This window comes from Giraffa tippelskirchi, chromosome 9, assembly GCF_054371585.1.
Source record: "Giraffa tippelskirchi isolate mGirTip1 chromosome 9, T2T-mGirTip1v1.2.pri, whole genome shotgun sequence".
NCBI lineage: Eukaryota > Metazoa > Chordata > Mammalia > Artiodactyla > Giraffidae > Giraffa > Giraffa tippelskirchi.
The window spans coordinates 107,433,984-107,449,750 of NC_137283.1; the positions used below are offsets into that span (position 1 = coordinate 107,433,984).

General features: G+C 41.2%; 1 protein-coding gene across 4 annotated transcripts in view; it reads right to left on the reverse strand.

The window, feature by feature from the left end:
- The window catches only part of FIG4 (FIG4 phosphoinositide 5-phosphatase), a 165,743-nt gene that overhangs the window by 67,912 nt on the left and 82,064 nt on the right, over positions 1–15,767 (reverse strand). For all 4 annotated transcript variants that reach the window (XR_014064459.1, XM_081526720.1, XM_081526721.1 and 1 more), the window contains 3 exons: positions 14,983–15,131; positions 13,827–13,993; positions 2,867–3,005 (listed from right to left, as the gene is read on the reverse strand). Coding sequence is in view for 3 of the 4 variants with exons in the window: in XM_081526720.1 (XP_081382846.1) it covers positions 2,867–3,005; positions 13,827–13,993; positions 14,983–15,131 (455 nt within the window). In the remaining variant the exon portion in view is untranslated. The remainder of the gene's footprint in view (positions 1–2,866; positions 3,006–13,826; positions 13,994–14,982; positions 15,132–15,767) is intronic.

Here is a 15,767-nt window from a genome sequence, read left to right on the forward strand (position 1 = left end):
GGGAAAACCACTAGTCCATTCAGGTATGACCTAGATCAAATCCCTTATGAGTATACAGTAGAAGTGACAAATAGATTTAAGGGACTAGATCTGATAGACAAGGAGTGCCTGATGAACTATGGACAGAGGTTCGTGACATTGTACAGGAGACAGGGATCAAGACCATCCCCATGGAAAAGAAATGCAAAAAATGCAGAAAAGCAAAATGGCTGTCTGAGGAGGCCTTACAGATAGCTGAGAAGAGAAGAGAAGCGAAAAGCAAAGGAGAAAGGGAAAGATATTCCCATCTGAATGTAGAGTTCCAAAGAATAGCAAGGAGAGATAAGAAAGCCTTCCTCAGCGATCAGTGCAAAGAAATAGAGGAAAACAACAGATTGGGAAAGACTAGATCTCTTCAAGAAAATTAGAGATACCAAGGGAACATTTCATGCAAAGATGGGCTCGATAAAGGACAGAAATGGTATGGACCTAACAGAAGCAGAAGATATTAAGAAGAGGTGGCAAGAATGCACAGAAAAACTGTACAAAAAAGATCTTCATGACCCAGATTATCACGATGGTGTGATCCCTCACCTAGAGCCAGACATCCTGGAATGTGAACTCAAGTGGGCCTTAGAAAGCATCACTACAAACAAACCCAGTGGAGGTGATGGAATTCCAGTTGAGCTATTTCAAATCCTGAAAGATGATGCTGTGAAAGTGCTGCACTCGATATGCCAGCAAATTTGGAAAACTCAGCAGTGGCCACAGGAGTGGAAAAGGTAAGTTTTCATTCCAGTCCCAAAGAAAGGCAATGCCAAAGAATGCTCAAACTACCGCACAATTACACTCACCTCACACGCTAGTAAAGTAATGCTCAAAATTCTCCAAGCCAGGCTTCAGCAATACGTGAACCGTGAACTTCCAGATGTTCAAGCTGGTTTTAGAAAAGGCAGAGGAACCAGAGATCAAATTGCCAATATCCACTGGATCATCGAAAAAGCAAGAGAGTTCCAGAAAAACATCTATTTCTGCTTTATTGACTATGCCAAAGCCTTTGACTGCGTGGATCACAATAAACTATGGAGAATTCTTAAAGAGATGGGAATACCAGACCATCTGACCTGTCTCTTGAGAAACCTGTATGCAGGTCAGGAAAGAACAGTTAGAACTGGACATGGAACAACAGACTGGTTCCAAATAGGAAAAGGAGTACGTCAAGGCTGTATATTGTCACCCTGCTTATTTAACTTATATGCAGAGTACATCATGAGAAACACTGGGCTGGAAGAAACACAAGCTGGAATCAAGATTGCTGGGAGAAATATCAATAATCTCAGATATGCAGATGATACCACCTTTATGGCAGAAAGTGAAGAACTAAAGAGCCTCTTGATGAAAGTGAAAGAGGAGAGTGAAAAAGTTGGCTTAAAGCTCAACATTCAGAAAACTAAGATCATGGCATCTGGTCCCATCACTTCATGGGAAATAGATGGGGAAACAGTGGCTGACTTTACTTTTTTGGGCTCCAAAATCACTGCTGATGGTGATTGCAGCCATGAAATTAAAAGATGCTTACTCCTTGGAATGAAGGTTATGGCCAACCTTGATAGCATATTTAAAAGCAGAGACATTACTTTGCCAACAAAGGTCCATCTAGTCAAGGCTATGGTTTTTCCAGTGGTCATGTATGGATGTGAGAGTTGGACGGTGAAGAAAGCTGAGCGCCGAAGAATTGATGCTTTTGAACTGTGGTGTTGGAGAAGACTCCTGAGAGTCCCTTGGACTGCAAGGAGATCCAATCAATCCATCCTAAAGGAGATCAGTCCTGGGTATTCATTGGAAGGACTGATGTTGAAGCTGAAATTCCAATACTTTGGCCACCTCATGCGAAGAGTTGACTCATTGGAAAAGACCCTGATACTGGGAAGGATTGAGGGCAGGAGGAGAAGGGGATGACAGAGGATGAGATGGTTGGATGGCATCACCGACTCAATGGACATGGGTTTGGGTAAACTCCGGGAGTTGGTGATGGACAGAGAGTCCTGGCATGCTGCAATTCATGGGGTCGCAAAGAGTCGGACACGACTGAGCGACTGAACCGAACTGAACTGAACGAGTCCTCTCATTAAACCCTTAGGATGACTCTGTAATGTGTGTCCTGTCATTTACATTGTGCAGGGGAGGGAAATGAGACTTAGAGACGTTAAATTACTTGTCCAAGGTCACATGGCTGCAGAGATGCCAACTCAAGTGCCCCTGACCCTGCGGCCTGTGCTACACAGGGAGTCTTGTCCAATCCTCAGGAAACAGTTCATTTATTTGGGGACTACTGCTACCAATTTAACTGTCATCAAAATAGCCCACACGGTGAATGACTCAAGAAAGCCCAGACTGAGCAACAGGGCTGGTGGGAGTGGTACCTGCCACCAGCACCATGGCTACAGTTTCCTGTCCTCCCCAGCGTCACCACGAGCTCCCTGTGCTTCCTGGAGGAAAGAGCATTGGAATTCCAAAGTGAGGCTGCCTAGACACCACATTAAAAACCAAAGACAATTCCTTACATGTTAGAGTTCTTTATCACCCCACATTTGTAGGAAGCACTCAAAAGTTATGTTACTGGTTTGCTCCAGTGGAGCTTCAACTTAACTTTCAATGATGAAGCTCTGAAACTTTGTATCTTATGAAAATGGCAAGACAACTGCATTTGTTAATGATGATTTCCCAAACCTACTATCAGGACATCAACAATACTAAATTCCTTCTGGCAAACATGTAGCAAAGCTGACTACTTTAGCCTATATAATCATTTCTCAAAAAAAAGTTCTCTCATATTCAAAATAACATCAAAGCTGAGTTTAACATAGTAGAGCACGAAGAAAAATACCTTCTTCTTGTTGGTAAAAGTCTCATGGTATTTTTATGATGCAAATAAAAATCTGTCGGGAGTTCCCAGAGATGAGGTTTCCCTTCAGTGGGATGGAAAACTCCCAGGAAGAGATTAATGGAATCTTGTCTGTCAGCATCTAAAAAGCAAAAATACATAATTCAAGAAATCCATTACTCACATAAACAACCCAGGGGAATGCTTTCTTAGGAGGATAAGGGAACATCTGGGATGTCATAGAACACACCTCTGAAAATAATAGCATTTATACTGTAAAAGTCATACACAACATCTAAAACACCTACCAAGATTTTAAGAATTAAAATCTTATTTCAAAATGTTTCCTTTTTACTCTATACATCTCATAACAGAGAGGATAGTGAACATAAACTGCTTCTTGAATTTTGAGAGACTCTTAGAAAGTCTTTAAGAACTGCCCTAGTTACCTTAGTGATTGTATTTTTAGAATAAAAACATTCTCACCATTTGTCAGTTTACCTGAAACAAAGAACATCTTCACTTCATGGCAAAGACAGAAGAGAAGTCAGACAAATAAAGCGGCCCAATTCCTACCCATATTCTGTTGCACATCCTTGAACAAGTTGGTTATCCAAGTTTCTGCTTTTAATCCATGAAAACATACTCCATTTCTTTAGGAGAGACAACGTTTACAGCATTTTGTTTCCCCTACAGCTGTGCTTGATAATGAAGGCAGAGTGTGCACACGGAAAACAGCGTCACTCTAACCATTCAACCTCTCCAAAATTACCTTTTCAAAACTGACTACAAACTAATAAACCTGACCACACACACACACACACACACACACACACACACACAGAGTCTCTCCTCTTCTTTTTCTCAATTGTATTTTGGTAAAAATGATAAGCACTGAAGTGGTCTCATGAGCCATCCTTCCTGTCCTGCACAGCCCCCTCCCAAGCATCCTTCATTCCTTCCATTCTGGTCTCTGAGTCCTTGTATATTCAAGTTAGGGGCAGACATCTACAATATAAATAATAATCTCTTTCTGAAATTGAGCACAGAACAAAAAAGACAACAGAAATGACTGCTTTTGAAACAGGATAACATCATCATAAAATCAATTTTCTTCCAACAGCTATAGTGAACACAGAAAAATCTGAAATTAGCAACACTGTTCTCATTGGGCTATTTGGTCATTTTGGCAGAAGCAATAAATGAAATCTAGTACATTAAACATGGATTCCAGTTACACATTTTGACAGGAAGCATTCCATTAAAACAGCACTCACCTTTTATGCTACAAGTAATATTTGAAAGGGATGTGTTTATATGATGAGTATATTTGGAGCCTTTTTTCCATTTGTTGAGAGAAAACATCAAGTATTAAGTGATGCAGGCATTACCACCCCAATTTGCATACTCTTAACACAATATGAAAGTAAACATACTGCTTTTATAGTAATTATATTCTTTATGATTCTTGGATAGCCTTAATGGCACTTAATAATTCACATTATGCAGTACCTCAAAATATCTTAATTCTATCTAAAGAAGCTTTCCATTTTTCAGCTACATTTTCAAGGAGTTTCTTTTTTTTTTTTCTCTCTTTTTTTTTTTTTTAATAAATTTATTTATTTTAGTTGTGGGCTAATTACTTTACAATATTGTAATAGTTTTTGCCATACATTGACATGAATCAGCCATGAGTTTATATGTGTTCCCCTTCCTGGACCCCCCACCCACCTCCCTCCCCATCCCATCCCTCTGGGTCATCCCATTGCCCCGGCCCTGAGCCTTTGTCTCATGCATCGAACATGGAATGGTGTTCTGTTTCACATATGACAATATACATGTTTCAATGCTATTCTCCCAGAACGTCCCACCCTCACCTTCTCCCTCAGAGTCCATAAAATTGTTCTATGCATCTGTGTCTCTTATTCTGTCTCGCATATCAAGGAGTTTCTTTTATCCCTAATTAAGCCTAATTTTTAGCAACTATCCTTTAATTTTTAGCAAGTATGATAAAATGTAAGATTGAGAAACCTAACCAAATAACAGATATGCCTTCAAAGGATCATAACGGAGACTTCTTGAATGTACTGCTGTTACATTAACTTACAATGTATCTATGGTATTTACGGTCACCTACTAAGCTTGGAATCTAAGGCCAGCCCTAATGAGCCTCAGGAACTTTTCCTGGCTACTTTCGACTGCAGATGAAGTTTTCGCCCTCTGGAAGACAGTAGTACTTCAGACGGAGACAAAAGCTTAAAATAGGTAGGTTCTCTGCAGTTCCAGATAACAAGAGGGCAAAATAACTACCTACTTTTATATTCAATTGTGCTTTAAAGGAAAAAGGAATATGCACCTTTCAAACTCTATTCAAACGGTTAATCACTAATGCACTCTATTTCAATAGGTCAGGCTTGAAGATAACAGTTCTTTTTAATTAGCCAAAAAATTTTATTTGGAAACTAGAATATTTGTTGACCTAATATTAAATTAAGTCCATGATAAAGTGGCCTCTGAAATCAGTAATGGAATGGGATGCTATTCGATAAACAGTACTATTTAACCAGGGCGAGGAGCAGACAGTGAACTTAGACCACTACGTCCTACTGTATGTTGAAATAAATACCAATTAAATGTAAGAAGGACAAGGTCACCCCCCTAATAGAAAAACATGCAATTTCTAAAAGGAACAAATAGACGATAAACATTCAAAAACTCAACTTTACTATTTTTCAGTAAACAATGCAAACTGAAAACAATATACCATTTTCTACTTATTAAGCTGGCAAATACTTTCCAAAATGGGCACTTCTATACTCTGCTGAGAGAGAATTGATTGCTACATCCTTTTGTTAAGGCTATCTGGCTATATATATATGTTTTTAAAGATCCTGAAAATATCTATACTCTGACCTAATAAATATGCTTCTGAAATTTTCATAAGATAAAAAACATGCAAAAAAGATGTTCGTTTAAAAGAAACATAAATGCACAATAAAAACAGGTAAACTCACTATGGTGCTTCTAAAGGACAGACTGCCACAAGGCTACCAAAAATTAAGTTGTAAAAGAATATTTAGGGTCATAAAGATTACTCACATTATCTAAAAGGGCAAAAGCAGATATACATTACCTGTACAGTAACTAGAAGGATCATGTTCTGCTAAATATGAACAAGTTGCTATCTCTGAAAGGTGAGGATTATATGATTTATTTGTGAATTATTTTATAGTTTTTATAATTAGCATATATTACCTTCATAACTACAAAAAAAAAAACCCCACCATTCATTCAGCTAAGAGCCTACTATGTCCGACACTAGGGACACGGTCTCTACATAACTGATTCTGGCTTTCACGGGGCTTATATTCCACAGTGGGAAACAAAAGTAACACTCAAGTAAATAAGGTACAGGGTACTTTCAGAGGATGTTAGTTCTATGAAAAAATAAGAGTGACATGAAAGTGACGAGAGAGAAGAGGGACACTTAGGTTGTCGGGTGGTCAGGGAAGCAGGTGGAAGCTGCACAATGTCAGGCACAGCACGAAGGTGGCGGGGGGAGCGGGGGGCTGGAGGGCAGGGGCCAAAGAGCGAGCAGGACTGGGGACAGCGAGGCAGACCACACACGGCCTCGAAGGTCATGGCAGAGAGTCCGATCTTAAATGTGATGAGAAGCCCTGGAAGGGATTTCAGAGTGGGGAGTGATACGATCTAACTCTTGAAAGGATCACTGTGGCTGCCGTGAAGAGCAAGAACGGAAGAGGGGAGGCCGAGGGAGGAATCAGGAGCCACCGCCGCTGTTCAGAGCCACCAGCTGTCTGCACCAGCCCGGCAACAGTAAGGGGGAAACACAGCAGAAGGATCTGGGATATACTCTGGAGGTGGAGCCAACCGGGTCTGCTGAGAGATGAGACCAAGCAGGACAAGGAGAAGAAAGAATTAAGGATGATTCCCAGGATTCTGAACTGAACAATGGGAGCAGAGGTGAAAAAAGAAAAAAAGTAGAGAAGTTTGGGGCAGAGTCAAGAGTTCCTGCTGGAAATGATTAGTTTGAGATTCTTCTCAGATATCTGTGGTAGGAAGAAACTTGGCCTCATAACCTTCCCTCCATAGTTTCTCATGAATATTTCATCTTAGATGGCAAAAGCGACTTTGTAGATGTGACTGAAATGACTAATCAATGACTTCAAGGCAGGAAAATTATCGTGTCTTACCTGGTACGACCGCTGGAATCACAAGAATCCTTTAAGGGCAGAAGAGGAAAGCAGACAGATTTGAGGCACAAGGGTTGATGCACCATTACTGGCTTTGAAGATGGAGTGGACCACAAGCCAAGGAAGGCAAGCAGCCTCTCAAACCCGAGAATGAGCCCCAGCCAACAGCAAATGGGGACAGGAGTCCGAGAACCGCCTGGGGTTCTGCCAACAACCTGAATGAGCCCGGAGGCCTCCAGATCAGAGCCAACATTCTGACTTCATTTCTCTCACTTGGACTTCAGCCAGGTGAGAGCCTAAGCAGAGAACACAGCTGGGTAATGCTATTCCCAGACTTCTGAACTACAAACACTGGGCCATAATAAACGGGTGTTGTTTTAAGCCACTGAGTTTGTGATAACTGGTTATGGCACCTGTAGAAAACTAACACAATATTCAGGAGGAGATGCCTGCAAGGTAGGCATTTAGATAAGTAGTCTGGAGTTCAGTGGAGGAGTCAGGGAAGAGATATATATCGAGTGTCAAACGCCTGGTATTTAAAAGCTGGGTGAGATGCCCCTAAGGTAAAAGTGTTGAAAAAGAGGAGAGTGTAGAAATAGGGCAGGAGAAGTCACCAGCGAGACCGAGACAGCACAGAGGTGAGTTTCAAGAAAGAGGAAGTGCTCCACCATGATACAAGCTGCCAAATAGCTGAGCAAGATGAACACAGAAAAGGAGCCCCTAGTTTGGCAGTGGGAGATTGTGGGTGATTGTGACAGGCATGGGTTTGGTGGCATGACAGGGCAGAGGCTCAGTGAAGCAGCTGGAGAGAACAGGATATGAGAGAGGGAACAGGTGTGCAGATAACTCTTCCAAGAGGTTTTTCTTTAGGAGAGCAGAGCTTTGTTAGCAGTGGGTGTGGTTAAGAACGGAAGGAAAGATTAGATGGAAAACATAAGGTGTGCTTTTATGCTCATGGAAATGAGGCAGCAGAGGGGAGAAATGACCACATACAGCAGTGAGCATATAATGACAGGGGTTCAGTCCCTGGGTCAGGAAGATCCCCTGGAGAAGGAAATGACAACCAACTCCAGTATTCTTGCCTGGGAAATCTCATGGACAGAGGAGCCTGGCAGGCTACAGTCCATGGGGTCACAGAGCTGGACATGACTGAGCAACTAAACAACAACAACAACAACAACAACACACACATATATATGTATATACAGCTGGTCTATTATTAACTGTGCAGATATCTTATCTTTTTTTTCTTAAAATAGGATTTCAACTCAATAAGCTTCAGAAAAAATATTCAGGTTTTCCCTCACATAAATATAAAAGAAAATTAGAGCTTGACAAGGAATTACAAACTTCTTCCTAACATCCAAAGAGAATAACTAGGTACTTGTTCTTTTCTTATTGACATCCTACAGCTGCTTATGTAGCCAGTAATGAGAGAAACCAAAGGACATGTCTTACAAAGAAACCCCAAAATATGGTAATAATATGTGAAAACTCAAAACAGTTTTTAAAATGAAACTGAAAGGGAGTCAGGTGGGTTACCCACATAGTACTCACCTGTCTATATGCTGCTGCTAAGTCGCTGCAGTTGTGTCCGACTCTGTGTGACCCCACAGACGGCAGCCCCACCAGGCTCCTCTGTCCCTGGGATTCTCCAGGCAAGAACACTGGAGTGGGTTGCCATTTCCCTCTCCAATGCATGCATACATGCTAAGTCGCTTCAGTCGTGTCTGACTCTGTGCGACCCTATGGACAGCAGCCCACCAGGCTCCTCTGTCCACAGGATTCTCTAGGCAAGAATACTGGAGTGGGTTGCCATTTCCTTCTCCCTCTGTCTATATGAACCAAGGATAAAGTTCTTAACAACCTAATTTCAAGTACCTTCCTGTCTACCTCAGAGACATAACATAGAGAGACTGATTCACAAAGTTATCTTGAGTGCTTAAAGAAAATGGTTCTATTAATATTACCATTATATAATATCCATTGTAATTTAAAAATAAGTTGTACACCCCAATGGCACCATGCTTCTCAAAGAAGTCTGTTTTAGCCGTATTATTCATAAAATAATTCCTTTCATAATAGTTTCTCTTTCAGTTGTGCATAATTTTGCTTTACCTTTCCATCGTGTGCACGTTACTTACTTATGACCACCTTCTGTCCTTTAATTGTTCTTTCATTTTTAATCATGCAGTTACACATTCACTCTCTGTGCTCTAATCTTACTGAAAAACACATGACTTGGTCCTTAAGTGTCAATAATGACTCCCAATTCAGGAACAACCCTGAACAGGAGAGGACAGAAGACTGGACGCCCCTTTCCTCAGGGCAGTTTTAAACCTTGTTCATAATAACACATACCCAGAGGTATATGTACTTGTTGGCATATAACTTACACAGCTGTTCAAGCTGAATTGTGTTCCCCACAGAAGGGATAAGTCTTGAGCCCTAGGACCTGTGAATATGACCCTATTTGCAAATCAAGTCTTTGCAGATGTAATCCTGTTAAGATACAGCCACACTGGAATGGGGCAGGCCCTGAATCCAGTATGACTGGTGTCATCATAAGAAGGGACACAGGCATACAGGGAGGAGAACACCACGGAGACACAACACGAGAGGAAAATGTCGTGTGACACGAGAGACAGAAACGAAAGCAGTTTTAATTGCAAGCCAAGGATCAGCAGCAAACCATCAGAAGATAAGAAGCAAGTAAGGAAGCTCCCCCGGAGCCTTCAGAGGGAGCACAGCCCTGCTGACATTTGATTTCCAACTTAAAGCCTCCAATGCTGTGAAACAGTACATTTCTGTTGTTTTAAGCCACCCAGCTTGCAGTGCTTTGTTACAGAAGCCCTAGAAAACAAGTGCAATAATGAAACATAGCCAGTGAGACTGCCTTTAGAGAGACTACCTTAAAACCATTCTAATTTATAAAAACAAGTGAAACCATGTTATTTTTAGTGTTTTTAGCTATTTATAATAATTATTTGCAATAATGTTGTAGCCATTTGGAATACATCAATACATATTAATATTTTTATTGGGAACTACAGCAGTAAGTGTAATAAAGGGTGATGGGAATATTTCAATATTTTTGCTTTAGAAATCTAGAATTTAAACTTATGCCATTGACCTGAATTTCTAAATTTGACTTTCCTAACTCTTGATTTTTGTTCAGATTAATGTACTTTGATTGTAAAGTTCCTAAATCCAGCTCAAGGAGTCATGCATACAGAGTAATATCCAAATACTCTAAAGGTCTATAGTGGCTTTGTGGTTTATGTTATGCATTGAGCTTACCTGGAGCTGTACAATGGCCATAATTCTCAGTGAATTTGAAAGACATGATTTGAGCAGCCTAAGACCATTACTGATAAGCTACATGTTATTAGGCTGATATACTTAGCCCTGTTGATTTCTGAATTCAGGGAAAAGGGGAAGCTGGGGAGGGCATAGGTAATGAATTAACTCATGCGTTTATTAATTCAGTCCCTAAACAGTTCATGTGCCATGAGCAAGGCAGCAGGGACACCATAGTGAACCAGTAGTAAATAAGATGCTCATGAGCTCTTGGGTCTCACGGTGGGAGATACGGGGAGACACAACACAACTAATAGCACAGTTAAGGATTTAAGTGCAATTGTGCCAAGTGCTGCAAAGGTACAGAATGCTACAAGAACAAAAACTGGAGTACCTTCCTTGAGAAACTGAAGGCAGAGTGAGCTCTGAAAGGCTCAGAAGACTGCAGTCTTATGTTCCAATGTTCCAAGGGGTACAGCAAGAGCCTCTGGCAGAGAAGCCTAACATAGTCAGGAAAGAGTGAGAAGGTCCGTGTGTCTGGAGAGCTGTGATGGGGGGAAGGGCAAGGTAGGTGGGGCCAGACCACACAGGACCTCTAGGTCTGTCCTGCACGTCCCCCCACACCCACCAGGCTGCCAACCAGCTTCCAACCCCTCTGCAGTGTGGAAATAGGGATGGTCTTACTTGGTCTCGACTCCAAAGTGACCCCCATGCTCCCCACTTTCTGCTGTTCATGTTTTAGTGTGACAGATATCCTGTGTTGTGTAGTGAATTGTTTCTCTCTAAAAAGATATACTGAAGCCCTAAACCCAAATATCCATTAATATAATCTTATTTGAAATTAGGGTCTTTTCAGACATAATCAAGTTATGTGTGCTCAGTTGCATTCGATTCTTTGTGACCCCATGGACTGTAGCCCGCCAGGCTCCTCTGTCCATGGGATTTTCCAAGCAAAAATACTGGAATGGGTTGCTATTTCCTCTCCAAAGGATCTTCCTGACCCAGGAATCAAACCCAGGTCTCCTGCGTTTCCTGCATTGGTAGGCAGATTCTTTACCATTACGCCACCTGGGAAGCCCAAATCAAGACAATGCCATACTGAATTAGGGTAGACCCTAATCCAATTAGGGCTTCGCAGGTGGCACTAGTGGTACAGAACATGCCTGACAATGCAGGAGACCTAAGAGACACAGGTTTGATCCCTGGGTCAAGGATCCTCTTGGAGAAGGAAATGGCAAACCACCCCAGTATTCTTGCCTGGGAAATCCCATGGACAGAGGAGGCTGGCGGGCTACAGCCCATGTCACAAAGAGTCAGACACGACTGAAGTGACTGAGTGTGCATGCATGCTAATCCAATATGACTGGTGTCCTTACAGGAAGAGGGAAATTTGACACAGACCTAGACACACAGAGGAAGGAGACCACGTGACAACGGAAGTAAGACAGTTGGAAGCCAAGGAACACTGAGGACTGCTGGCAAAATATCAGAAGCTGGGAAGAAGCATTCTCCTCTATGGACTTCAGAGTGAACTTGGCTCTGCTGACAACTTAACACTGAACTTCTACCTCTGAACTGTGAGATAAGTTTCTGTTGTCTTACATCACCTAGTTCTTAGTATTTTGTTGCAGCAGCCTTAGGAAACTGTCACAGATTTTGCTCGTGGGTGGGTGGGACCACAATTTGCTTCTGAGCAATGGTATATGGCAAAGTCATGGCATGTCACCCCACGACTACATTATGTTATATAAGACTGTCTTGCCAGAAGTCTCATTCTAGAGACCCTTTCCCATGCCAGTGATGAAGACGCAAGCTGCCTTGAGCCCTACAAGGAACAAGTCCACAAGGAATTGAATTCCCCCAACAAGCACGTGAGCAGGGAAGCAGATCCTCCCCGAATCAGGCCTCCGCATGAGACCACAGTCTGACTGACATCTCCACTACAGCTTGGTGAGACCCTCTGCAGAGAACCTGGCTAAACTGTGCCTGGAATTCTGACCCACAGAAATCATGAGATAATGAATATATGTTGTTTTAAGCTCTCAATTTTTCAGTAATTTGTTAGGTATCACAGAAAACGAATATGCCTGCACAGTAGTATAGCAAACCGCCTTTGCATTCTCTCTGGGCATGGAAAAGGCTGAAGGCTGACCATTTTGTGGATGTTTTCATGGGCTCTCCTGAGGTTCCCAGCACTGGGGACACCTGCAGTTCCCTTGGTGTGAGCACAGACATCTTCCCACATCAGGCATTTTCCTGCTACTCCTTCCTTGGGAAGCCAGTGATCAATCACCTCCTGGTTCCCACTGCTATGGTCCCTCTGGCCAGGAGCTAGGCCAATGCCATGCCAGCACCCTCCCCCACGGGGCCTACCTCTGGTCACCTGGTAGGCCTAATGATCCTCTGGCCTAACCAACTCTAGGAGGGGAGGCCATTCCCAACACAGCAGCCCAAAGCCAACAGCTCCACAGGGTCCCTCCAACGAGAGAACACTACATTAAGCCTGCCCAGAGTCCAGTTCTCTCCAGGCTGGAGGTAAAGGAGCAGGGGTGGGGACAGTCACTGCGTAGCAAAAATTCAAAGAATCTCTTCGCTGATCTCTCTTCTCTACATTTTGTAAACGTTTTTATCTTTAATCTAGTTCAAGAGTCCAAGACTCAACAAAATCAACCTGAGCTCTTCCTTTAAAAATTCTGTGCAAGGGACCTATCTCACAATCACTTTGGTGGGTGACATCAGAATGGAGGCAGAAAAAGTGCCATTTTAACCACCTGTTGCTGTTAGTACTCCCAAGTCATAAAATGAGAAAAGACTAAAATTAAGTGTTAATGTTACTTCCCATTTCTAGCTGACATTTAAAAGAATCAGTGATATTCACATTCTTAGACAACTGTTTAAATGATGAACTCTATTTAAAAATAATTACTCAACATTCTTAAATTGATCTATGTATTACCAGGGTTTCCCTGGTGGCTCAGCTGGTAAAGAATCTGCCTGCAATGTGGGAGACATGGGTTCGATCCCTGGGTTGGGAAGATCCCCTGGAGAAGGAAAAGGTTACCCACTCCAGTATTCTGGCCTAGAGAATTCTATGGGCTGTATAGTCCGTGGGGTTGCCAAGAGTCGGACACGACAGTGACTTTCACTTTCACTTTCATTACAAGCAGAAACTAGGAATGAGGCAGAAGCCAAGGAATCACAGTACTGTGAAGTATATGAAAGCTCCAGTTATGGGTGGCCAAAGTGCCCTACTTAATATACAAAGTTTATTCATTCATTTACTGCATATTTACTGAGTACCTCCTAAGTGACAGATTCTGTTTTATTTAAAATTTTAAAATATTTAACTTTGACATTACTTTTCCAGTTAGCTTTAAAAACAGGGATATGTAAAAGAGAAAAATGTGCATCAGGATAAGTCTCAGAAGTGCATATAACTCCAGAATTACCTGAAAAAGCATTGCTGTAATATCGAGATAGGGTCTGCATGATGTCTTTTGAGTGTTGGGTCCACGGTGCTATCTTTCTGTAGGTTTTTACACGATGAACAAGTTGGGAACCACCATACTGAAGGGACAGGGTATCCCCATGGTCTTCATAGAGTTCCTCAAACAACCTAAGAAGCCCAAGGAAAACACACAAACACTGAAGAATTTCATCCAAAGTATTATACACCTTATTCACTTAGCTACAGATTCAAAACAAGTCTTTTCCTACATGAATTCCTCTGAGCCTTTCTTTTCAAGTAGACTCTTCAACATTTTGAAGATAAATGTATATGCAAAATGTATTACATTTTATAGTAATAGTCCAATAAGCAACAAAATCACAGAAAACTCTAAGGGAAAAAAAAAAGCAGGGGGACCAAAAAGCATAACCCCCCCAAGCCTAGACCAAGGTGGTTCCACTCTCTTAAAAGACTCCTAACTTTCTGCAGCCTGCCAGCTCAATTTACCTCCCATGACAGAATTTTCTGTTCTCTCTGAATTGCCTTTGGAAGAAAGGACAATCTCTTGTCACATCAAACCATATTCTTTCCTAGAAATACAGGTTTGAAACTTATGTTTCTCAAGTGCCTGTTAAGGTTTTTTAATGCAGTGATGGCTGAGATCTGGCCATTTGTAAGCTGAGCACTCTTTTGGACAGAGCCTTTATGACTATCTCAGAGGACTGATAATAGCAATCACTGCATTTCAAGAAACAGTATTTCATTCACTGTCATGGACCCAATGGACAGTGAAATAATAGTATTTCTTACCGAAGCACCAATCTTTTATCTATCTTAAGTTTAATTCAAAATATATGAAGGCATATTACTTTTCTTCCTAACGCAGTCTGAGACTTTTTTTTTTTTTAAAGAAACTCACTAGTTTGGATTTATCTAAAGTACACAGTGTTTTTTGAATATTAACACAAACAGGAAAACAAAACCATGGCAACAACACAAGGGCTTTAATAGATGTTACCGAGTTTAAATAACGTCTTTTAACAAAATAATTTTTGAGAAGCCAAAAGGGGAAATAAGTGCATAAAAGTCCTTTATGATTAATCAAGTTTGCTTTCTGTCATTACCAGCATTTGAAAGGCAAAAAAAATAAAGCTTACCTAACTGCATCTGTATCAAATTGTAGATTTGGTTTGTCAATTAAGCCCAAGGAGTACAGTTGATAAGCCAGAGCACATTTCCCCACCATAAACTGTGCTGTGTTGGTACGATCCAAACAGTCCACACAGTTGGTTCGAAGAACACCAGTCTAAAGAGAAACACCTTCAACGGTCAATCATTATTCAGTCACCAGAACTACTTCCATCCTACTCAAGATTTCTTTAAGAAGACAAGCTGCAAGTAGGGTTTTATTCCTGAACAAATAATGAAGAACTTTTTTTTTTTCATTATCAAAGGTTATATTTGCTATTCGCAATATTGCTCCAATAGCATCATTATACCTTCTAGTCTATATTTGAATTTTTCTTTAATTTAACAAGATAAAACAAATAGCTAACATTTTCCACATGTACCAATCAGTTAAATATGTGCTTTTCCTCCTGATCTGTCTCCTTTACTGTACAAACCAAAATATTTAGTGGCTGAGGCTGTTTCATTCTTAAAGCATAATTAATATATATAGTGATTATCTGGCTCATTTTCCAAAGTCCTTCTAATTTATTCTTTACACATTTCTGTTTATGTTTCTATTTCCAATAATTTTATACTATATGTAAAAAATCTGTGAAAGTGAAAGTTGCTCAGTTGTGTCTGACCCTTTGTGACCCCATGGACTATACAGTCCATGGAATTCTCCAGGCCCAGAATACTGGAGTGGGTAGCCTTTCCCTTCTCCAGGGGATCTTCCTAACTCAGGGATTGAACCCAGGTCTCCTGCATTGCA